Source organism: Cupressus sempervirens, chromosome 2 (assembly GCF_028749045.1).
Source record: "Cupressus sempervirens isolate cs-2001-9-10 chromosome 2, ASM2874904v1, whole genome shotgun sequence".
Classification (NCBI taxonomy): domain Eukaryota; kingdom Viridiplantae; phylum Streptophyta; class Pinopsida; order Cupressales; family Cupressaceae; genus Cupressus; species Cupressus sempervirens.
Window position 1 is genome coordinate 743,474,049 of NC_143119.1, and position 27,148 is coordinate 743,501,196.

The following is a 27,148-nucleotide window of genomic DNA, read 5'->3' on the forward strand; positions in this document are numbered from 1 at the left end:
TAGGGCATCATTGGGCCTGAGGCCATTTTCAGCATTTCAGTATTTCAGGAGGTTTTTTTTAGCAGGGCCGAACTCATTGGAGGTCATTTCTAGTAGGTCCGCAAGCTGAAAAAGCAGTCTGAAAAAAGCAGACCGAAAAAGCAAAATAAAAAAAAAGCAGTCTGGAAAAAGCAGGCCGAAAAAGAAGACCCGAAAAAAGCAGGCAGAAAAAGCAGTCCGAAAAAGCAGCTCCGAAAAAAGCAATCCGAAAAAGCAGTTCGAAAAAGCAAAAACGAAAAAGCAAATCCAGAAAAGGCAAGTGGAAAAAGCAGATCGGAAAAAAGCAAAGCAGAAGGGGCAGCATTGTAGAAAATTATTACAGCCATCTACAATCAGGTTCTTCACTTCTCATTTGGCATATTTTTTGAGAAATGTAGGTTTTCAGCTGAGTACAAAATATAGCTTCAACACTTCACTATTTTCATATTGTACTTGTCTTTGTTTGCCATTTGGCATTATTGGTATCAAAGGAAGGCTAGGATTTTGCAATTGAAAGAGCATTGTAATTTTTAGACTCTCTATATTGCAAACTTAGAGTTTGATGATCAGCTTATTAGTTTGCATGACAATTGTTTGACACAATGTCAATTGGCTGTAAGTTCTCTTTTTGGCATAAATAATGTTATAATTTTGCATACTAAGTGTATATTAATGCCACTTGGTTGTAAGTGCATTAATGCCATCCTAGGTTGCATCCAAAGTATTTGTCATAATTACTAATTGCTGTAGCTGCATATTGCAAGTTGTTTAAGTCACATATTTGTATTGAATATTGCCAAAATTAGTTGCACATTCATGTTAGGTCATTGTTTAGACAATCTGGAGTCTTTTGTAAGCATTCTCTTTGATGCAAATCGAAACAAGAGTTATTGCAGCAATCAGAAAAGTTATATCAGTCATATGACCCCTTGTATGCAAAGTGCTTGACAAAATTCTTCGAGCCTTCAATCAACATTTTAAGGTCAAATTTGAGCAGGGTCATTATAGTGGTATCAGAACTTGCTTGCAAAGTGTTTGATGAAATGTCAAACCACTGAAGTATAAAGATTTTTGGTGTTTGAAGAAGTTATAACTTATTGGGGTTATTACATTAGCTGTGGAAAGGGCGGCCTGGGAATCTGAGAGGGCACCCTTGCTAGAAAAATAGAGTCAGTTACAACAATTGGCAATAGAGAAAGAGAAGCTAGCAGATGAGAAAGAAAAAGAATTGGGAGAGATTGCTGGGATGATGCAGTCAGCTCTGGAGCTTCAGATGGAAGCGAAAGCCGAACTAAAAGTTTGAAAGGAGCAAGTCTACAAGCTACGAGTTGAGCTGAGTGAACGAGCACAGACACCTACCATGCCAGGGACCCATCCCCCTGCCTAGTATCTGTGTATTGATGTAATTAGTTGTGTAATTTTCAATTTTGGGTTTTGTTACATTGTTGTCCGAAGACGACTTTACCTTTTTTTTTGGGGGGGGGGAGCGATGGTGTAGTTGGCATAATTATTATGTAGCCGACATGTCACTGACAAGTAAAATTAATTATATCCGAATGGTCATGACGGTTGAGTCACCCCTTCGAGAAGGTATATGTATACCATTTGAAATGGACTGTAATCATCATTGGAAGCACTATGTAATCTCTTCGGTATATATGCAAGTAATAAAAGGAGTACTACTGTGTTACATGTTCTTGTCTATTGTCTGTATGCATTACACTATTTACCCCATACGGTAAACATCGTTCCATAGCTTATTTGGAGATATTTTCGTGTGTTTGAAAGAGGGCAAATCTGTGAATCTGACGATCAATGATTCTCAGGAACATCCTGCACTAAATCCAACCTTACCATTGTGTCCAAGAGGTCGTTTTGGTAGTCTTTGACTGTAAATTTGTCCATATTTGGGGGAAAAAAATTGCAGATCAATCAAACATTATCTTAATATGCCACTGTGTTGTAAATTACTCTACCAACACCAGCTTATCTTAGGTTTCCTAGTGAGGTCCATCAAATTTTTTATAACCCAGAGAGCTGTGCATGCGTTTCACTATTTTCTAGGTGGGATTGGAAAGTTTGGAGGACAGTACTGTATAGTAATATCTCACAGGGAAGCACAGTAAGTTCCAAAATGTCAGATATCTGAGGTCAAAATGGCCCAGCATGTTCAGCCATTCTAGCTTTGAAGTTCTGCGATTTTTATAAACTAATTTTGACACTAGTAGGAGCATTGTCAAATATTCTGCTATTTTCTAACAGTCATAGAGATCAGACAACCAAGGAGCTGATTGACATGATGAACCTGCATACTTGGAGGTAAACTTAAATTCAAACCATTTAATAACAAATTGTCAGAAACTTGTAGGCATTTGCAACCATGAGAGAAATAAAATTTCCACGTGCTAGCATTAGAAAAGAAAATACACTAATGAATTTACAAATCCTAGTCTCCAGCTGCTTGAATAATATCACTGGTTTTGAATGTGTGATCTGAGATTCGCTAGTTACAAATTTTCCATGTGCTACTAAAAAAGAAAATGCACTAATAAATTTACAAATCCTAGTTTCCATCTATTTGAATAATATCACTGGTTTTGAAAGTGTGATCTGAGATTTGCTAGTTACAGTGGAGGATGTGGGAGCTTTACGTTAACATCATTGCTGAATACTAAACATCAACATCTCCAGTTTAATCTTTTATTTTTATGTGGGTGTGACTATTTTGCAGTTTCCTGTTATATACCATTACACTAACGTTTCAGTATCAAAACAAAGATGAAGGTAACTGTCAACAAAAATGAAAAATACTATTCCACAAAAACCTACTTCAATAATAGAAAAGAAAAATCATACCTAGTAAAAACTGCTGATGGGCAGCTGCTGCAATGTAAAGTGGGATATTCAGATTTGCTGACTCATGAAGCACTATTCCCTTTATGCAGAAGCAGATTAATCATGGAAATTAATAGTTAGCAAATCCGCAAATCAAAATCCTATAGTCCACAAGAAAATCCAGTGATACAAGTTCTGTGATCAAAGCATACCAAATCCTTCACAAAAATGTCAAGGGCTGAAAGTGGAGTGTAGTCATTCTCCAACATGTGGGGCACACGATTTCCAAACATCCTAGGGAAAACCAAACAAGATTCACAAGTTCATAACAGCTACATATACACTTCTATGGAACTATCCAATAAATTTCAAAAGCATGTCTGAAATTTATGTTCATTACTGCACATCTTTTCTCAGTCTTATCTCAAAGTTAATTTTTTGTTTGTTTGTTTTGCATCATTGTTTTCTTCACAATATTCCTTTATTGTAGCATCCAGGCATATATCAAGCATTATGTTCAGGTATCATGGGAAAGAAAAAAAAAAATCTTTCCTAACACATGAATTCATGCAACCAGATTTAAAAGATCCAAGTGATACACTTCAATAATTAAGACATTAGAATTATATGAAAATTATGGAGTTGTGTTTCAATCTTGACGCCTACAAGTACAAACATTTGAAAAGGTTGAAAAAAATCATTGCCTTGATAGTCTCAGACTCTCAGGCTTCAGCTAGAACTCAGGTATATAGTGTTAAAACTGCAAGTTTTATGATGCCAGAAAATTATGGCTGCCACTTATTTCTGAGGATTTATCAAATTTTACCATTTTTCTGGTGTATAATGGGGATGGTAAGTTTGATGGTTAAAAAATTCTTGAGCTGCTCCTCAAGTATCCAATTCTTTTAGCAATATTATTTACTAAACACTGCTGATAAACAGCTATTATTGAACAATAGCACGTTTGATTTAAGGACGTACCAAGAAAATCCTCCAGCAGTTGAAATGACATCAAATAAATTCTGTGTGTTCAACCCCAACCGAGCCCCAAATGCCATGGCTTCAGCAGCAGCAGCAATGTGAACCCCCGCAAGAAGTTGATTTATCATTTTTACAGAACTAACCAAAGAAAAGTAAATTAAGCATTAACAAAACTGAAGTTGCATTGCCCCTACATAATTAGCATTTGTAAATGGTCCAGAAGCTACATTTAATGTATTAAACCCTACTTAAGCAGCTTGGTCACATCCTAATTCAAATATGCAGTTTACCTACATCTCACAAACAAATGAACAAAAACAAAGGAACAAAATATAAAATTTGAAATATAAAGATACCTGCCAAGCCCTGCTCCACCTTTAATAATGTATAATTTCTCACTTAAAGCTGATTACCAGAAAACAGCAATATTGGCAATCTTATATCATGCAAAAGTCTAAAAACTTGTAAAATGGGACGTATCCAGGTAGCAATTATAATGCATGCAATTATCCCACTATTGATATTGTTTCTGAAAAATTTCATTACCTGATAAAATAGCACCAGTGCGCTTCAAGGCATCATAGGTTCCTGCAGCCATTATCTACAGAATGTATCGTCAATCAAGTGATCTTGGAAAAAATAAAGAACAGATTATGATACGAGTACTACAAGTATCGTGGATATTTGCCTGTGTTTAAGTCTCAAATGAACCAGGAAATTTTTTACAGCTGAACAGGAGAATAAAACTACTAGAACATAGCTTTATATACCAAAAACTTTCAAATATGGAAACAGTTTATGTACTCACTGTAAGCTTTCCACTAGCAGCCTTAACCACACCACCAGATACAGGTGCATCTACTAACTGTAAGTCTCTGTTCTCACCTGGAATGAATTTATGTAGTAATGGTGAGCTTAAACAATAAATAACAAATGAATGCACCAACTATAAATATAGTAGGAAATAGAAAGATGAGGAAACATTTTTGAGAAAAGATGTATACATATTAATATATGGCATCTTTGAAAAATTTTCATTAGGAATGATCATGTGAGAAATTAGACTTTTTGTGAGGAATTAATTTGTACCCTTTCAGGAGAAGAGTGCAAGTTTTCCCATCTGTTATGTTTATTATTAATTTATAGTACACAAGGACTTGGAAATCTGAAGTAAATACTAAAATAATGCACCACAGTTTGCAAACTCTCCTTTTTTCCTCTGCATGTTTTTCACATGTTTAATTCACGTGTTTTTTTAGACATAGGAAAAACATGGGCAAAATACCAACATGGATGATATGCTGGTTTAACCATGTTTTCTGCATGTTCGCTTTTGCTATATAACCGTATAATTTCTCTTTTGAGATGTCACTCTTTAACTTGATACATTTTGTAATTGAATTTTGCAAAAAAAAAGTGTTTTTCTAGGAAACTGTGATTCCTAGTACTTCCTAAGTTCCCAAGTATTTGCTGAGTTTTCGCTGAGTTGAAAATTTTGGGCTTGCCAAGTACTCTCTGAGTCTGAGTCTGTGAATTATGTAATACAAAATCATCCTTCACCCAATCCTACTTTCATTCAAATTATAGTTTTAGGTTGAAGTAGTATAATTTAAAGTATTACTTTTAGGCAATGGTGTATCCTTCAGTATCCAGGCAATCCTAATTCATTAAAGGAGCTATATCTCAAATATTTCTTCTGCTCTTATGTGGCTTGAAGCATCACTAATTGGTTTCATAGGGCTTCATGCAAAAATGTTCACTGCCATATTTACCTCTTGTTCTTAAAACCAAGATGAATCCTTCTTACCCATTATCATGCTTCATATTATTTCAACTAGAGTTCTTTGTTGCATTCAACTAAATTGTGTTGTATCTACGTGAAAGAAGATTCCTAATTCCATAAGTGCTGCAATACCAATTTGATACATTCTACTAACATCATTATTATTTACCTGTACACAGTAAAGCCTGAGGACTCGCTCCCCCCCCCCCCCCCCCCCCCCTCCGCCCCCGAAAAAGTAAAAATTCTTTTAAGTACCTGTCTCCGCATTAGGTACTTGGAGTACCCAAGTACCAGCACCTTCACCATTCCACAACAATCCTGCCGCCAGGACAGGTACTTGAATGTCTATTTAAATTTTGATTTGTGAATCTTAGTATTGGGTATGTACTATGTTCTTATGTTGAATGTTCAATGGTTTTGGTTTGTGTTGGAATTTTTCTATGTTCAAGTATTTCAGTTTGGTATGTTATACTGAAACATCATTTCATAACTAGCATTTCCAGTTCTATATGGATGGTATACAACACACCCCACACCCCGATGTCCTGAAATTGAGGCCCCTTGTCCCCCTGTCCCTCAAACTCATCGCAACATCCCGATGTACCCTAGTATCGATGTTACATTGATTGTACACTTATTACTTGAAACATTAGAAGGCTTTAAACTTCCTTGAGTAATCGATTATAATAAGTCAACAAATGATAGAAAGTGCCCACTGCCACCATGTAGCTGAATTGAAGTGAGATGTCAAGTCTTAATTGAAAAGTTGTCAGTGTGGCCCACGAAGTATTCTTGCCCCAGACATGGTTGATTAGACAATTCAAGATTCTAGGACTTGCCCAGACTAGTAGAGTCCCAAGCCGAATGGGTTCTCTTGGATCTAGGAAGCTCTGGACTCAAACCCACTGAGTCTGGCTGTAACATCACCTTTTCTTGGGACTTAGCCAACAATTAGCATATCTTCAAAATACAATTACTACTTCACAATCATGAGAAGGCAATTATAATAGTTATCTTACATGTTCATGTTAAACAGATTAACGGTTGTAATCAGTTTAACTGTAATATCATAGATTCATAACTAACAATTAAAGGCATAGCCAACTAAAACTAAAATGAGGACTATAAGTTTGCAATACCCTAAATTCCAAAACCAGAATCTGCCTAGGGCATCTGAAAAACCCTGGGTTAGTCCACATATACCACTTAGGGCACAAAAGTTATACTACTGCATCGTAATAACCAATACCATTTAGGACAACAAAACCACTGTAATATTTTTCTTTCCCATTGCTAATTATGACAATTAAGAGTAAATAAATGATACGTCTATATTTTTATTCACATGATTGAAGGAAAATTATAACAACCATCAAGTAAGCCTATCTCATACAGGCAGTTACATTTAATGATCAATTTGTAAAATCTATTGATTTCCATTGATTTCCTAACACATTTAAATAGGAAACTGATTTCTAAGTATTGGAGGGAATAACTAATTAAATGATATTAACTATCTAACATACCTTCAACTTGATATTCCAATTCATAAAAGTAAAATAACCTTTACTAGAAGACATTTGAATGCATATCATATCTTTGTCTTGTGCAAGTTTTGGCATCTAGTGGAGAGGAGAAGCATTACCAAGGGCTTAACCTCCCAACCGCGAACCCTTAAGTATACCCACACAATCGAGAAAGGCCCTCCCTACCCTTGAATTAGGCATGGAACACCATTATCCAGCCACTGAGCATTCTGGTGCTAGAGTATTAACCTACCACTCATTTGACAGCAAGATCTATGCATTGGATGACCATGAGCTGACTCAATTATTTAATGCTGTTATATATAAGTACATTACTGATTTCATCTTGTTTTTGCCATTGTATGGATGTTCTCTCCTCCTACCATTTATCTTGACAATTCTAGTCCTTGTAGGTGCTTCCTAGGAGATCCCTTGAGTAAAGTTCAATTCTAATATCAATTTGCATTTCTAAATCCATATCATTGTACAAAATTTTTATTCATAGCATCAAATACTGTACTTATCTCAGAGGCATATTGCCAACACCTTTGTATAAATCAGAATAATTTAACAATATGCACAGCAAGTATTTGGTGCTTTGCAAATATCATATCATATACATAATTTGTAAGTGGCATACGAGTTGTGGATCACTTGCAATATTACAATAACAACTTATGATGTTCAGATCTATGTTACTATCATGCGATCCTTCTATTGCAACATAAATAAAGGAAATAGTGAATGCATTACCAGCTAGAAAGGCTGAGCTGGCTTTTGCGGTTAGAGATTACTATCCTTGTCCAGTAGACAGAAATGCAAATCTGCAAAAGTGGAGGCTAAGAAAGACTTAACAAGTCTGATGCTACACGCTTGGCTCCTAATAGAGATCTCACACTCAATACAATTTGTAGTGTTTGCAGTCCTTGGCTTATGGAAATTTGCCATAAGGATGAAATTGAATCGCAGAGTACAAAAGAAAGATTGGAAAAAGAGAATGCTCACATAGTCTTGGCGAGAAGATATATAAAACAGCCCGCAAACGCATGCTCAGTTACAAGAAAGGCCAAGGTGGCGAACGTAAAGCCAGAAATCAGATCCATAAAGAAATTGCATTGCCATCGATTTTAATAAATAACTCAATTGGTCGAATTATTTGAAAATAGCATTTGAAAAATAAAAAGCCCGATAGAAAATTAGGAAATCACTCAAAACCGTTGGAGACAATAATAATGATAATTATAAAGGTTCTCCCTCCAAAAGATTTTTAAATATATCGGCATCATGATATCCATGCCACCTCTATTTGTACATACACATACATACATGCGTGTAGTTTTAATTATTTATTTCTTTTGTATCATTGTATTGATTTGCGCACATGTGAATATATATATATATATACATGCACATATACATGTATGTGCAAGTATAGATGTCATGATATCATGGTTTCAATATATGAAGTATAACAGGAGGCTCTACAATGATCTTAGATATAAAAGTAACAACTTATCTTATTAATTAAATGCTTACTATTTTTCTTGATAAGTGTTATGAATTGACTAGTTAGCTCATGGTAATCCCTTGGTATACCCTTGCTTGCCTAGCCGTTTTCCCTTAGCCATGTGGTAAAGACTCATCCCCGTTAGCTCAATGGTAGGTGGTGCCCCTCGTGCCCAATTCCTTTCTAGCAATGCTTCCCCCCACTTCGACGTGCTCCTGCAGGGAAGAAATTCTCCATGATAATATCATATTCCTCAAGATAATTACAATTACTATAACAAGTTATTATTCATATCCACCATAATGGATAATCACCACTTCACTACCCGTGAATTCATGATGAATAACCAACTTTCTGAGATTTCAAGGTAACATTAAAATAATATCATAACCATTATTGACATGCCATCTTTGTATGAAATTATAACGGTTAACCACCTTACCATTTCACATGATCATAACTAATTTTACATGTCAATTGACTTCATATTAACCCTCGATGACTATGAATATTTTTAAATTGCGCCAAAAATTGGGATGTAACATTGGCTCAGTCTAGACAAATTCACCAATTTTCCAAATGTGGCAAACTTGCAAAGTCTCAAGCCTAAAATTTTGTGGGTTGGTCCCTCATTCACACGGGTCTCTCTGTCCTTGTATTCCCCATACTCCGACAGAAACACATCGTTCTCTGACCCTTGTTCTATCTCTTCCAACCCCAACATGTAACTGTGGAAGAACTCATAGTCTTCCATCTGACAATGGAAAGGTCCATTCATCAAGCTTACATCATCCTCCAAACATTCCTCTAGTTCTAGTACACCTTCCTCATTGGGTTCCATTTGGTTCCTACCTTCATCCATTCCACCATGCTCTCCCTCGGACACGAACTCTGAAGATGATGCAATTTCTTCACTTACCATATGTGTACAGAGGTCAATGACATCCTTTCTTCTGCCACTTTCCATGGAGAGGGTATTTTTCTTCCAATTATGATTTGCCTTTCTTGTCACTAACCATCCCCTACCCAAATGGCATCATATCCTTTTTTTTTAGTATGATCACGAGGTGTACCAACACAAACGCTTGCGTTCCAATGGTAACATGTTGGGCCATTAGTGTTCGGAGGGGTTTATTCCCTGTTGATTTGTACCCAATAAATTGAAGGTTGGGGGCGATAAGGTAGGCTTCTCCAGTTTCTTCCATGTCTCTTATGGAAGGACATTTACACCTAACTCGTCATCAACTATGGTGTGTGTAAGAATAGTTCCCAAAATACCCATTTCTACGACTGTCAAGTGCTAGCCATTATTCACCACCAATACCATAGTGTCCATTGTCGATCCACCCGAGACATATGTCTATTGCATGGTGTTGGGTTGAGAAATGGTGCTAGGCTATGCAAAACAAGTATTTAATAATGTCGTCCTTAATTGAGGCATGGTTTGGAGATCTTGATTTTTGACCGGTACCTCCTTTTGTAACATTTGTCGTAGTATATTGTTTTATGCTTTTGTCCCCCTAGAAGTGCTCACTCTCTTGTGCATATCCTTTCTTTCTTTTATAGCTTTCTCTATTTCTTCCTTTGCCTCTCATACCCTCTGCTTCTTGGTATAGGGATTGGGATGTATTCTTTGTTTCGCTTGGTTTCGAGTCACAACAAATACCTTTTCTTCTTCGATGTTAAGGAGGTTCACATTGGGCTTCAAACAGCTAGCATCTTTATGATCTTCAGAGCCACACCATCAACACAACTTTTGTGGTGTATCGCCCTTTTGGCAACCTCGGGCAAAGTGGCCCCACTGGCTGCATGCCAGACACTGGATCATCTATCGTCCCTTCAAATCGTATTGTATTCGCCTTTTGTTATCGTTACCTCCACACTAGTTGTTTCGAAGTCCACTAGATGATGCATTATTTGTTTGTTGGTTAGGGTTGGCTACCCTAAAGGTAGGTTGTTGCTCGTGTGAAAAGCACCTATTGGCTCCTCATCTTCATATTGTATGGGCATTCCTTAGTCGAATGACTCATCACCTAGTAGATGTCGCAAAATAATATCTTTGGGCATGACCCCTTCGTATGGCCGCTCTACTTACACCACATCTCTCCTTCATCACTTCGCCCTGTGCTCCCTTCATTGTTTTAAATTCCCTCATCATCCGTTCCATATCTTTCTAGCAAGCTTGCACCTTCTTATTGGATTCCTTGTCACTGTTGCTCTCTCCAAATGATTCATCACTTCAGGATGAGAACTTGCATCTTTTTTTCTTCTTTGATGTCTTATCTTCACTCTCAAGGTTCATGGCTTTGTTGTAAGTGTTTGCATACAACATAGGTGGCACTATTTTCATCTTCTTCCTGAGGGAGGCTTTTAATCATTCGACAAACCATCTCTTTTTTAATTCATCAACCAATTGACTTTCTATCTTCCGAAGCAATTCCTATAGCCTTCGATGAGAAGCTCTTTCCATCTCTTTTTTTGCTTCAAGCTATATATACTACGCCTATTTCATTATCATCCCAAAGTAATTTGAATTCCTTCCGGAGTTCCTTCCTCAGATCATTCCATGTATTTATCTTCGAATTGTCCATATTAGAGTACCAATCAATCGCAACTCCTCGTAGGGTTGTTGGGAACTATTGGACCCACTCATCTTTATCTGCAACTCTGTTTCTCGTCCAAATAGTTTCACTAGTCCAGCATTATCTCACAGGATCCTCCTTCCCGTCACCAATGACCTTTGATAGTTTATGTTTTTGAGACATGTTTCTATTTCCTCCCATTTTTTCTCGTGAATTGGTTTGATTGGAGCCTAATGGGTTGTATTGACTATTGTTGCCTCCTCTTGGTTATGTTCCCCAACTAGTTGGGTTGGATCTTGACAAGTTGCTTTGATCACTGTACGATGTCCCTCCGACACTCCTTGTTGCCCTAGTGTCCTTGACTTCCCTCACCTCTTCTCCCCCTTCCCTTCGGGCTTCCCTTACCCCACTCTTGCCTTGGGTTTCCTCCATCTGTGGTGTGTGAGATAGGTTTATAAACTCTTATCATGTTTCCCAAATCAAAATTAGCCTTTGTCGCGTCTCAAGTAATTCTTCACTACTTCTTACTCACCGATGTTTTGGCAAACAATAGCGTTCCCCTTCAGTTGTTGCACCTCTCGTAACACCCCCGTGGTTTCCTTTCGTGAAACCTCTATGGTCCCCTTCGGGAAACCCTTTGGCTGGTTGTTATTTGGCGAGTTGTCTTAACCTTTGTCGGCATTCTACTTGTGCGAGGATTAGAGCTTCGTGTATGGCTTCCAAGGCATCCAATTTTTCCTTCTTATTCTTATCTTTATTCAATAAATTGGTCATCAATTCTCTAACAAAAGATCATGTTTAACCATAACACCTTTTTATTAATTCATGTTTCCATACAACATGGGTCAACTATGTGACCTTGTCGTTACAAATTTATATTGTCCTTTTTAATCTCCCTTCTCAGAAGTTTGAAGTTCATGGATTGGTCCTTTGTCAGGTCCCATCGCGTTCTTCTTCCTCCCGACAGTTGTTCTCAACAAAATTTCGCAAGATTTGCTATGGGCATTGTTCCCACTTGATTTCCTCCCTTCAATTCCTTTGAGTGAGGGATGCTTGTGCTAATAGACGGGGTAGGTGGTGCAACAACCTATTTACAGCAAAGCTTACATTCAACATGTTCCATACAGTATCCTCAGCAACTTCTTCCCATACAACCTCCCTTCGTACAAAAGTCTCATTGACTGCCTAAAACAGAATGTGGAAATCCATGGTCAGGACATGTTCCCCTTTGAAAAGCTTTGTAACTCTATTTTTGTTGGTTATGACATTCTCATTAATGGTTAGTCCCATTTATCCACCATATTCCATTATCTTCGTCACTTCCTAGATTTGGTTGGCAACGACGCCAAATGTTTACCATCACAAGTAAACTAGTTTCAATACATGCTACAGAAGGAAAAACATAATAATACATAAGTAAATGCAATACAATGTTCAGGAATCCACACTACTCATTCCATCAATATCCTTTCAAGTACGTAATATAACAATACATCCAAGTATAACACCAAACAAGAGATAGGATAATGATGGTATCTTTTCTCGTTCATGACAAGCATACATATATTGCCCGAAGGTCTGAGACTCAACCATCAGGACATAACACCTTCGGTAACTACTACTTCCTAAAACACAATAAGTTATTCCTAGAACATAATTTACCCAATAAGAGTCTTTTCTGAGCAATTGGAGTAATCATAGAATAATCTGATGATACAAAAATAAGGAACAAAGATTGTTAAGAGTACCGAAGGTGCAAAGCCCCACACTCAAACCCAGGCCAGCAACAACAACCAATCAAGGTTCAGGGGAGAAATGAACTGGCAGGGGTATAGTTGCCACTCTGTGTCGAATTCAGTATTTAGGATATTGAGAAATGATATCCAAAGACGCCAACACTCTAATAAAGAAGTGTGTGTAAAACTAGTAACAGTGTTTAAAAACACAAGCTTTTGTATACAGTTCATGCATGAATAGATTTGCAAAGACACGTTTGTGGGAGTCATATCTGCTGACAAGACCATTATAATTGGCCTCTGGTGAATATCAGACACATCATGTTCCACATATGGGTGCCCATCAGACACAATATGAGGAAACTAGAGAATATGTGGTGTCTATGGGCTAGCAGCACAAGTGAAGTACTGGAAGCCTATATGGGGCTAAAGAATAATGTATATCAAACACTTCTTATTTTACTTATCATCTATAGTCAAAACTTTCTAGTAGGGCTGCATCTTCCTTGGCATTGAGCACACAAAGTCAAAGTAATTAATCCAGACAACAGTGTTTTAGGAGAACATAATCACCCCAATCAGTTATATTATATAAGCCATCCTGATCAGATCAACTAATAAAAGCATAAGTTATTTACAAAATAAGGAAAGATCAGGACAGCATAAAAACTGTGAGCCAATTATACCTATTCAGATGCCCCATCTATATAAGGGCATAATACATTCCACTATATATATCAGAGCTGAAATTGTATAAGATAAATTATCAATAACATATAAGAACTGTTGAGCAATTCAATTATCCAGATAACAGTCATTCAAATGACTACCCTTCCAATCAATTTTCAAATATAAATTTAATAAAAAAAAAAAAACTCTTGCACGTGAATTTTAATGAAGTCAATCCCAAATCCCATAGGACTGGACAGGGGACACTACAGAAAGGGGCTCATCTTCAAGATAAAAGATATTACAAAAAGAAATACTACATGAAACAAAAAATTTCCTATAATTCATATTAGTTTTCTGTGATTTTAAGTTTTGTTATCCTTTTAAAGCACAGAGACATAAATTTTGGTGAAAGAATTTACATTCACAGGAAAAAGAGAAAAAGATAAAAAACTAAAATTCATATGTAAACCATTGATGTAAATGCCCTTCTTATCACTTTTCCTTCACTTCTCATTAAATGCCATGGAAAAAATATATTGAAACCTTTTGTAATCAAGAGCCAAGATACATGATTCATCAATTTCTGCAGCAACTCATTGAAGATGATATCTTAGCATAAGATTTACTGCTTTGGAAACTATAATACCCAAATGACAATTCCGAAGATACTTAAAACTCTTTATATTATTGGGTTAAATTATTTGAATTCTCTCTAATGAAGTCTTGGAAGAAAGAGAAAATGTTGAAAAGTATACCTCCCAATCGTTTCTCTAGCCCTTTTATAAAACTTGACGACACAGTTGAAGATAGTATAATTGATGCCCCATCTGGCAAAGCTGCATAGAACAAGCAACATACCAATACAGGGGTGAGAAGGTACAGCCTTCAACACTCTTATTCATATGTTTGAAAAGTCAGTATTCCTGGAAACCCATATACTCTAAAAGAAAACTAGTTTGCATGCCTGCAACTGCTCCTCTTTCTCCAAATAATGCATGCTCGGCCTGGTTTTCATTGGTGACCATAATTACAAGAACTTGAGCTCCTGGAAAAAGATATAACAAGGTAGGAAATTTCATTAAACAAAAAAATAGTATAAGCATCCAACGGTACAAAATGTCTTTGAAAACTAAAGAAACAAGGATAACATTTTTACTTCAATACATATGCAACAACCTTGTTGAGCTATACTTTGAATGAAATGTTACATGAGAAGTTGCAAGATTTTAGAGCAAATACCTTCAAACGAGAACATCGAAATATGTGAACATAATAAACGTAAATTGGCTCCTTAAACTGACCATGTTAATCATATGATTATCATTTCAAGCATTAATTCTAAGGCAGTCTAGACACAACCCTTAACTTAACAATCATTTCAAAGATGCAATTCAAGCAGTGTATATGACACAGAAGGCAGAGCATGAAATATTTAGACCCTTTCCTTTGTTTGTTGCATTTACAGAAAAATAATTGACAAATAAAAATAACATCAAATTACAAAACAGGAAGATGAAAACTTGAGTTCAGCTTAAGTTGTAAATCATTGGAATTTCATCATTGAGCCCATAATTCAAATCCTCAAGAGACATATCAACTTTTGAAATTAAGAGAAAAATTTGCATGCGAATCTAGGTGCAGCTCACCTCAACAAACGAGAAAACTACGCATGTCCCAACTAAACAAGATGCAGGAAAAAGTAAATTTAATGTTTGATGGCTGTAATAATCATAAAAATATTTGTATTCAACTGAAACACACGAATCTTGAGCTCCACCTAGGAGGTAAACATCGGGGATTTATTAATGGACCCTCAATTCACATGCTGAGTAGACATATTGCATCTAAATCTAGATGCAGCTTTCCCAACTAAAAATACAATGTACAATTCCCAGTTTTGGGACATAAAGAAAGGCTATGCTAAAAGGTGAACTTCCTGAAAAAGATTTTTAAAAATAGATGTTTTAAAGAGCAGTTCCTACCTCAGCATTACTGCATTGACAGAAACCAGGCAAGGTTCTCATAATGAGTTCCAAAATGAGATTTTAAGAGTTTAATGTCCCCAGGCTATCTTCTTAGGACCAAATAATTAAAGATCTCTACCTCCTCTAGGTAATTGCTATCCCCAAGTGAGATTTTAAAATATTAGACATATTCTTTTAACTATCGGTCCTTTCAAGAAACTACATTTTTTATAAGAGACAAAAAGAGTTCAATATATGACACAAATGGCAAAATTTGCTATTTTTTCCTTTCTCTTTCTTTCTTTTGTTCACGAAAGAATTATTGTGAAATGGATACACAAACAATTTTATAACATTAAGATAGAAAAATAGAGGTAAATTTGAAAATAGCAATTAGGTCACTACAAAGTGAGATACCACTTGGGAATAAGATCTCCCAATAGCAATCAGGTCACTACAAAGTACAAAGTGAGACACCACTTTGGCATAAGATCTCCCAATAGCAATTAGCTCACTACAAAGTGGGATACCACATTGGTGTTAAATATACAACCTGATAATCCACAGGTCTGGAAGTGCAGGTTGCATTTAATCTTCTCATTCTAATTATCTACAAATCACTTTATATACACTCCTTGCTTTCCTATTATGAGGCAGCAACCTTCCAGATTAATTTAATATTAACACTAACCTAACACAATGTGTGTGTTAGTGACTAATTGCAATTAAACTTGAAATCACTGGTTCATGAGAAGGCATAAGTAAAGTCAACTAAGGAAAAAACATACCCTTTGAGGGTGACGTCTTTTGGTCTAGATATTTAGAAGGATGGTAATGCAGTTTTGAAGGACACACAAACAAAATTAAGTCTTCTCCTTCAAGCATCTATATCCAGCAAATTATAAATCAGAGATATTCTCAGTCAATATCATATCAAAACAAATTATTCCTTCTTGCATCAGCATTGGAGAAGTACAGAAGTTCTGATTATACATATAGGTGTCAAACTTCCTCAATATTCAAATTATTAGAAGACTGTTCTTAGCAATCAAAGACTGAAAAAGAAGTCTGATCAAAAGAGTTCAGAATTCTCAGAATCTTTACATGCTATCAAAGCCAAGTTATAAAACCTAGGGCTCTACAAAATTTAGTTACCAGACTTCAGATATATTTAGCAACTTTCTCCTATCTTCAATGGCATACACAATCAGACCCGAGGATAGGTTTGATAGGAAAGAACACTTTGAAGCCTGAAAATTCAGAATCATGATGATTCTTGAAGAGAACGATGTAAAACAATTCGTTGATGGAGCATCCAAACAACCCTCAGTTGAATCTCACAAATCTATCTGGGGCAGAGGAAATAGAAAAGCCATTCAAATCATTTTGGATGGAGTAAAAAATTATATCATACCTATGCTTACAAAACATCAAACTGCCTTCAATATGTTGAATGAATTAGGAAATGCATATGAAGTAAACAATGCAACCAGGGTTTTTGCACTAAAAAGGCAACTGAATCACATTTAGATAAAGAAAGGAGAATCAATAAATTCTTACTTCCTAAGAGTTGCTGGCATTAGAGATGAACTATCAAGTATAGGAACCACCATTAGTGACACGGAACTAACACTTATGGCTATAGATGGATTGCCAGATTCATCGGAGACATTTGCACAAGGAATAAGTGCTAGAGATAATCTTTCGGACTTTAACAGACTCAAGAACAATTGTCTTCAAGAGGAATCTAGAAAACTAAAGAAATGAGGGAAACCGAAAACAGAAGATGAAGAACTTCACGTTCTTAATACAAACTCCTATAAGGGCAAGAAGAAGCATTTCAAGAAGAAAAAGGAAAATCAAGAGAATGGAAAACCCAAGAAAGACCTATCTAAAATAAAGTGTTTCAAATGTGAAAAATTTGGACACTACAAATCTAATTGTCCCGAAAATTCCAAACAAGCAACAAACTGTATGGATGTTATTAGAGAAGAAGATACTTATGATCCTGAAAACCATGTTTTGTATTCCTCTCTATCAAATGAAATTTCAAATAAAGCATGGGTAATTGATAGTGGATCTTCTAGACATATAACGGGATACAAAGAAACTCTTGACTCTTTATCAAAGAAGGTTAACAGTGAAGTTACAATCAGTGATAATTCAGCACACTCTGTTGAAGGAATTGGAAATTGTACTTTGAAACTAAAATCAGGAAATACTCTTCTTCTTAAAGGTGTACTCTATGTACCAGGAATTAAAAGAAACCTAATCTCTATGTTGCATTCGTGGATGGCAAAGTATTAACTTGGGCCAAGAACTCCTCCATCAAGAAAGCAAAGTTAATTGGTCAAAGAAAAGGATATTTGTATGAATTGAATACAGAATCTAGTCAATCTATTCAAGCCCTAGTTCATCAAGCTACAAATATAAATGAAATATGGCACAGAAGATTAGGGCATCTAAATTTCAAAACTTTATCAACTATGAAGAAGATGGTTATTGGATTACTTAAACTAAATAAAGACCACCAAAGTATTTGCAAAGGGTGTGCTCTGGGTAAGAACACCAAAAGTCCCTTTCATGATAGTACTAGAAAAACAAATTATGTACTAGAATTAATTCATTCAGATTTATGTGGACCTATGTATGTTCCTTCTCTTGGAGGATTCTGGTATTATATTTTGTTTATAGATGACTTCTCTAGGAAAACATGGATTTACTTTTTAAAATGCAAAGAATCAGAAGACGTCCTACAAAAATTTAAAGAATTCAAAGCATTAACTAAAAAAAATTTTAGGACATAAAATTAAAACCCTTAGAATTGATAATAGAGGAGAATATACCTCAGACTTGTTTAAAAAGTTTTGTAAAGAATCAAGGATTAAGAGGGAGTACACTGCTCCTTATGATCTAGAATAAAACGAGGTAGCAGAAAGAAAGAACAGGACAATTATAGGAGCTACTAGAGCTATGATTTTTGAACAAAATCTAGAATATTATCTTTGGGCAGAAGCCTCTTGTACTGTTGTATATTTTCAAAACAGAAGCCCTCACTCCTATCTTAAAGATAAAACCCCTGAAGAAGTATTTACTAAAGTAAAACCCAATATAAGTCATCTTAGAATCTTTGGATGTTCTGTATATATCCATGTTCCAAAAGAAAAGAGAATCAAGTTAGAACCCTTTAGGAGGAAAAGTATTTTTGTAGGGAATAGTGAAACATCTAAGGTATATAGGATTTTCATACCTGGACAGAAAAGCATTGAACTTAGTAGAGATGTAATCTTTGAAGAAGATCTTGCATTCAAAAGAGTCATAAGTTCTGATGAACCTTCTCCTTTATCTAGTTTTGAAAGAAATGGTGAATCTGGATCCCAAAGGGAGAACTTAGAAGAAATCAAAGATGAAATTCAAAATATGAACCTTGAAGAAAATTCAAAGAAAAGACCACTTTGGGTCATTAAAATAGTTGAAGCAGCTCAAGACTTTGCTGCACCTTTCGGAACAGTCAGAGAAAGAAAAAGACCAAAAAGATTCTATAGTTATATAGCAAACATGAGTGATTTATCCAAAATAGAACCAACCAATCCTTCTGATACTATTAAACATACAGCTTGGAAAGAAGCTATGACAGAAGAATAGCAATCTATCATGAAAAATGATATTTGGGAAATTGTTCCAAGACCTAAAGGAAAATCTATTGTTTCTTCCAAATGGATATTTAGGATAAAGCATGTTGTTGACGGTACTATGGAGAAGTATAAAGCCAGATTTGTAGCCAAAGGATTTTCTCAAAAAGAAGGGATTGATTATGAAGAAATCTTTGCTCCTATTGCCAGATATACCTCCATAAGAGCAATCTTTGCAATTGCCGCATCAAAGGGATGGAAGGTACATCAAATGGATGTAAAAACAACATTCCTAAATGGAAAGATTTCAGAAGAAGTATATCTGGAGCAACCTGAAGGATTTGAAACTCATTATCCTAAAGCTTTTGTTTGCAAGCTCAAGAAAGCTCTCTATGAGCTTAAACAGGCTCCTAGGGCAAGGTATGAAAGAATTGATAAGTGTCTCACCAGCTTAGGATTCTCCAAGAAAGAAGTGGATCCAAATTTATATTATAAAAGAGACAAAGATGATATGGTAATTTTGATATTGGATGTCAATGATTTACTTATAACAGGTGATGATCATCTCATAGATCAGTGTAAGAAAGATCTAACTAAAGAATTCGAAATGAAATATTTGGGACTCCTTCACTACTTCCTAGGACTGGAAGTAGTCAAGAATTTTGACAGTATCATACTTAATCAAGGAAAGTATACGTCAGACATTTTGAAGAGATTTCGAATATAGAATTGCAAACCTATGTCGTCTCCAATGGAGACTAATCTACATAAACTTACGGAAGTAGCAACAGAATCACCTTCCATAAATTCTACTCTCTACAAACAGATGATTGGGTCTCTTATGTACCTAGTAAATACAAGATCGGATATTTGTCCTGCAATTAATGCCTTAAGTCAGTTTATGTGTGAACCAAAGGAGATTCACCTAGTTGCGGTTAAACACATTATGAGATACTTACAAGGCACTCTTAATTTTGGACTCAAATACGAGAAAGTTTCTTTAGACTTGCATAGATTCACTGATTCAAATTGGGGTGGAAGTATTAAAGACAGGAAAAGTACTTTAGGATGTTGTTTTAGTTTAGGATCAGCAATGATATCTTGGATATGCAGAAAATAGTCTTCAGTAGCTCAGAGCTCCACAGAAGCCGAATACATTGCAGCAAGGCCTCTCAAGAAGTAGTCTAGATGAGGATGTTACTTGTGGGATTATTTGGGCAAGCCATGAATCCTATGATTATTTATTGTGATAATCAAAGTTGCATTGAGCTCTCAGTGAATCCAATTTTCCATGACAAGTCCAAGCATATTGAAATTCCTTACCATTATGTAAGAGATATGGTAGATAGGAATTCTATAAAATTGGAATACATTTGCACTGCAGATCAGACAGCAGACATACTCACCAAACCTCTATCTAGAGTGAAGATAGAACACTTCACGAGGAGACTTGGTATGGTTGAGTCGTAATTCATTTGTACTCTCTTGATTATTAATAAAATAAATTTTATTTTGTCAAGGTATTGATTGTTATGGGCTCCACCATTTGTATTCATTATTTTAGAGGCGATGATTTCTGAAAAATAATGAACACTTGTATAAAACATTATAAGAGGTGACGATCTCTTAGATAGGGTACTAAACAGTAGAGTTCTACTATAAGATCTAGATGAGTTCAAGATCATATTGTGATGTAGACATTGCTATGTTTATGAGTCACAGTTTGGATAAAGGGAGAATTTTAGTATTCTCCAGGTTTATCCTGTTTTCTGGTAAATCTTAAACTCAGGATCTTATTGTGATATAGAAATACCAATTTCTATGAGTCACAACTTGGATAAATGAAGAAATTAAATTACTATTCAGATTTATCCTGTATCTTATCACTAGTAGCAGTCATTTGTCATATCACAGGTTTAGTAATATGACATTGTATTATGTGTTCTATGATATCACATATCTTTAGTAATATGACATTGTATTATTTGTTCTATGAAATCACATACTTAGAAGATTTAGACAAATATAGAGTATTAATTCTTGCTTATACATCTGCATTGGTGTTGCTAAATATAATATCTCTCTGTATGATTATCAAGTTAAGAGGGAGTGTTAAATATATAACCTAATAATCCACAAGTCTGGAAATACAGTTGCATTTAATCTTCTCATTCTAATTATCTACAAATGGCTTTATATACACTCCTTGCTTTCCTATTATGAGGCAGCAACCTTCCAGATTAATTTAATATTAACACTAACCTAACACAATGAGTTAGTTAGTAACTACTTGCAATTAAACTTGAAATCGCCGATTCATTAGAAGGCATAAGTAAAGTCGACTAAGGAAAAGGACATGCCCTTTGAGGGTGATGTCTTTTGGTCTAGGTATTTAGAAGGATGGTGATGCAGTTTTGAAGGACACAAACAAAATTAAGTCTGCTCCTTCAAGCATCTATATCCAACAAATTATGAATCAGAGATATTCTCAGTGTTTACCATACAGGTAAAATAAATCAATACATACAGACAATGGAAATACGAACAGCAAAACTCCTTAGATTATTCGCATATGCCAGAACATTACATTATGCTTCATAAGATGAATGATCAATGATGATTTACAATGATCCCAGACAGGATATAAATACTATCCGCCGAACCTTCCCGAAGGAGTCCGTCGGCCACAAACATTATGTCCACTACAAACTATTTACCCATCGGCTACAAAAACACCGACGACAATCACTCCGTCGGCTACAGAAACACTGACGACAATCATCCTGTCGGCTACCGAAACATCGACAACAATCACTCTGTCAGCTACAGAAACACCGACGACAATCATCCCATCGGCTACAGAAACACCGACGACAATCACTCCGTCGGCTACAGAAACACCGACGACAATCATCCCGTCGGCTCCAGAAACACTGACGACAATCATCCTGCCGGCTATAGAAACACCGACGACAATCACTCCGTCGGCTGACACAATTTCTATCGATGACACTCAGTCAATATCATATCAAAGGAAATTATTCCTTCTTGCATCAGCATTGGAGAAGTACAGAAGTTCTGATTATACACATAGGTGTCAAGCTTCCTCAATATTCAAATTATTAGAAGACCATTCTTAGCAATCAAAGACTGAAAAAGAAGTCTGATCAAAAGAGTTCAGAATTCTCAGAATCTTTACAATTGGCCTAAGATCTCCCATTTGGATACTCAAAACAAATTTTTTTTTCTATTTACCTCATAGATTATTCAACAAGATGTGCATACCCATGTAGATACCCATGTACCTTGACCCGGTTAGGTAGTAAATCATTGGGGATTTCATATATGAACCCTCAATTTAAATTCTCAAGACACATATTACATGTTAAAATTGCACAAAATATTGCATCCAACTTTGGATATAATTTGCCCAACTAACAATGTAATGTGCAATTACCAATTGTGGAACATAAGTAAAAGGTTATGCTACAAGGTGAACTTCCTGAATAAGATTGGAAAAAAATATGTTTTAAAGACTATTTCCTACCTTAGCATTGCTGCAATTACAGGACATATGGAAGGTTATCATAATAAGTCCCATGTTGAGATATCGAGAGTTTAATATCCTCAAGCTGTTTCTTTGAGACTGAATTGTTAAATACACCTGGAGTCTGGGGGGTGAATCAATATCTAACCATCTTAAACTTTTACTTTAATTCCAAAGCATGTAACTTTAATCAACAAAGAAAGACAAAAAAACATCATTGTTGCACAAAAGAACACCCTGATTATGTGGAAAACCCCATGAGGAAAAAACCACAGTGAGAATATCTGACAATATATGAAAAGTATTACAAGAGGCATGTTGTTGAAGTTGCTGCCAAGACATGTTGTCTTAGGGCAAGATACAAGAACCTTTAGAGCAGACTTGCTGTCTTAACATGGGATACATGTAATCTATTACCATGAATAAGCCTTCAACATTGCCCTTTGAATGTAGGTACTCCTGACTCACTGCCTTAGGCAACCATTTGACAATTTTGCACCAATACTCTCCTTGGATTCACACCTTTCTCAATCTACACCAACACACACACTTTGCAACTGACTTGATCTTCTGTTTAAACCATTTGGACCATCATAAAACATCAATTAGGTCAGCTAGAACAGAGAACAAGGGGTATTTTGTAACAGCTAAATTTTCTAAACCTTAAATACTCTTTATTATATCAAATAAAAGTACTCTAGTTACCCATTCACTTGAAGAGAATTAACAAAAATAACTGACTAATTGCATTCTCATGATAAGCCTTAACTACCAATTGAAAGATTAATTAACCTTAGAAGAAATGATCAAGTTAGATTAACCAAATATATTACACATGAAAGTGAAACGATATATAACTGCAACACTGTGACTACCATTTCATATAAACAGAAACAAAAAAAATAACGGCATAAGATATGTAGCTTAAACTGAATCAAGATGCTAATGAAAGAATGTAATGAAAAGCTAGCAAGGTTTAGATCACACCATATCAAGCAAAGTAGAATCCGATCTGTCTTGTACAAGTCTTGGCATTTGGAGGAGAGGAGAAGCCTTGTCAAAGGCTTAACCTCCCAACCAGGGACCTAGTGTAATCCCAATTCATTCTCAACTGAAAATGGCCCTACCCTGCATGGGATAAGACACATGTACACCATCTCGTCCTGTCACCTGATCATTCTGGTGTTAAGAGTTGTCAACTACATAGCCGACTAGACTGTGGAACCCTCCTAACAGACTATCCATCTGACTATGAGTTATCCTGAGCCCTAATGATCATAGCAGCATCATTCGCCACTAAACCTACCCTAGCCATGGATATAACTGCAACATTGTGACTACCATTTCATATAAACAGAAACAAAAAAAATAACGGCATAAGATATGTAGCTTAAACTGAATCAAGATGCTAATGAAAGAATGTAATGGAAAGCTAGCAAGGTTTAGATCACACCATATCAAGCAAAGTAGAATCCGATCTGTCTTGTACAAGTCTTGGCATTTGGAGGAGAGGAGAAGCCTTGTCAAAGGCTTAACCTCCCAACCAGGGACCTAGTGTAATCCCAATTCATTCTCAACTGAAAATGGCCCTACCCTGCATGGGATAAGACACATGTACACCATCTCGTCCTGTCACCTGATCATTCTGGTGTTAAGAGTTGTCAACTACATAGCCGACTAGACTGTGGAACCCTCCTAACAGACTATCCATCTGACTATGAGTTATCCTGAGCCCTAATGATCATAGCAGCATCATTCGCCACTAAACCTACCCTAGCCTGATCACCCACCGCTTGACTTGACAGACAAGACAACACCCAATTTTCCCACAATGAGCTGACTAGAATACTGATTTCAGTAAATCAATCTTAATTCCGATACATTCTTTTATTTTCTACAGGTTATGCATTCTATCCAATTTTCATTGACTACACCTACACCAATCATCTCTTCCATTCTTGGTCATCCTTGATGATTCCTAGTGTAACCTTCCAACTTACTTTATGCTTTATTAATGATATAAAGAAATATCTTTTGCCTTACAAGAGTTTTTTGAATGAGAGCAAAAAGAGTTATGTTTCTAACTATTTAGACACCCTTCAGCATACGGATGTGCTTCCTTAATCTCAGAGGCATATGAGACCGATACCTCTACATTAGGAAGCACACAGTAAAATCACATCCTTCTTATTGCAGTGCGTAAGCTTTAGAGAGGAAATACATATAAGAAAATAAAACATAAACAGAATGTAATGTCACAACTCCTTGCAAGATTGGTATAGCACTCCTTCACTAATTCGAGCTTGCTTGTTTATAATACAACAGGGTCCGATTGGACCATTTGAAAATATTTTTACACAGTAATCCTTTATCAGCTAGCATGAAATACAATGGAAATAAATTCAAGAGAAGACAACCTAACAAGAGGTTGTGATGTAGTTAATACTTGCTTCTTATCGCTTAGCTACAAATTCCAATGAATCAAAAATGGAATAGCACTGTATAAATGCAAACTAGCAAAGCAAAAGAAATTCAATTTGATGTGTAAATGTTACTATTCTATCACGGAAGATTGTATCAGAAGAAGGGATGGACTGAGAGCAAGTTGCTCTATGACTATGATTATCAATTATAAGGAAAAAGGCTCCGTTGACATAGGAACAAATGGGCACAAGAAATGAGTAATGTGAATGAAAGAAATATGCAAGGTGGCGAGGCATGCGTTTGAAATCTTGTCAAAAATATGAATAGTAAAGAAGGTCGAATATTAAATGGAACATAAGAGGCTACTAGACTATATGAGATAATTTAATAATGGTTGCCAATTCTAAATCATGGGGTGCATAATTCTGCTCATAGTTCAACTTTCTGGACTCATACGCAATAGCCTGATCTTCTTGCATCAACAAAGCCCCTAATCCTTCTCCTGATGCATCTGTGATAACCACAAAGTGACCCTTAAGGTCTAGCGCTCTGAGTATTGGTGCAGTAGTTAACTGTTCCTTTAAATACTCAAATGTTGATTGACACTTTTGACCAAACAAAACGTTTCCCTTTTCGCTACAAGGTAGTTACGAGGTGAGCTATCTGAGAAAAGTCTTTAACAAATTTACTATAGAACCTAGCTAAGCCCATGAATCTCCTGACTTCTGACACATTTCTAGGTGCAAGCCACTCCCTAATTGCTTTTATCTTGTCAAGATCTATTGTGATTCCTTTCTCTAAGATAATATGCCCTAAATAGTATATCCCCTTTTGATAGAAAGAGCATTTAGATGATTTCCCATACCACTTGTGCTCGTACAATCTTTGAAGAACTATTTCTAGATGCTTTTGATGGTCTTCCTCATTTCAAGAATAGATAAGGATATCTATGAATACCAATACAAACTTGTCCAAACAATCCTAGAATACAATATTCATAAGCTTCATAAACGTTGCAAGTGCATTGGTTAATCCGAAAGGCAAAACTATAAATTCAAAATGCCCATAATGGGTTCTAAAGGTTTTTTATGAATATCTTCTTCTTTGATCCTAAGCCGGTGACAACCCAATCTGAGGTCTATCTTTCAAAACATGGATGCTCCTCTCATTTGCTCAAATAGATCATCAATTCGAGGAAGTGGATATTTGTTCTTGATGGTAACTTTCTTAACCATTCTATAATCTATACACAATCTCATGGTTTCATCCTTCTTCTTGACAAACAATATCGGGACTCCTCAAGGAAAGACACTAGGGTGGATAAGTTTCTTATCTAGTAATTCATGTAATTGCGCTTGCAACTTCATCAACTTTGTAGTAGTCATTCTATAGCACTATAGATATGGGTTCTGCTCTGGCCACCAAATCTATGGTAAAATCAAATATTCTAAAAGGAGGTAATCTAGGTAACTCCTCCAGAAACACATCTTGGAAATTCTTAAGGTAAGGATACCTTTCCACACAAGATTCCTTCAATCCTTCCCTAATTTCCCCATCCTATAGAATGTAATCATCTTGGTGAAAATTTTCCTAAACCTCATTTAGATCTTCTATCTTTACTACATCTCACACCCTTTTCTTCTATATCTTTTAAGTTGCATGGCTGATATTTGACAAGTTTTAACTTCATGTGACATTCCTCAAATAATTACAAGGTTCCCATTATCATCTAAGCATTCCACTGTTTTTGCAAGACAATCCACTTTTGCCTTATGCTCACTAAGCCAATTGATTCCCATAATAATATCGTACGACCCCAAAGGTGCTACATACATGTTAACCTCAATTGACAAAGTTGGAAAGTCTACTTGAGCCTCAAATAGATATTGATCTACCCGAGCCTTTGACTAGTTTGCACACTCAACAGTCCAAGGGTTTGCC

General features: G+C 35.9%; 1 protein-coding gene across 3 annotated transcripts in view; it reads right to left on the reverse strand.

The window, feature by feature from the left end:
• Positions 1-27,148, reverse strand: part of LOC149575521 (ketose-bisphosphate aldolase class-II family protein) — a 392,222-nt gene that overhangs the window by 154,842 nt on the left and 210,232 nt on the right. For all 3 annotated transcript variants that reach the window (XM_089815285.1, XM_089815286.1, XM_089815284.1), the window contains exons 15-22: positions 14,605-14,685; positions 14,396-14,476; positions 4,643-4,719; positions 4,381-4,435; positions 4,191-4,239; positions 3,835-3,972; positions 3,066-3,147; positions 2,875-2,953 (exon numbers count right to left, since the gene is read on the reverse strand). In XM_089815285.1, coding sequence (XP_089671411.1) covers positions 2,875-2,953; positions 3,066-3,147; positions 3,835-3,972; positions 4,191-4,239; positions 4,381-4,435; positions 4,643-4,719; positions 14,396-14,476; positions 14,605-14,685 — 642 coding nt within the window. The remainder of the gene's footprint in view (positions 1-2,874; positions 2,954-3,065; positions 3,148-3,834; positions 3,973-4,190; positions 4,240-4,380; positions 4,436-4,642; positions 4,720-14,395; positions 14,477-14,604; positions 14,686-27,148) is intronic.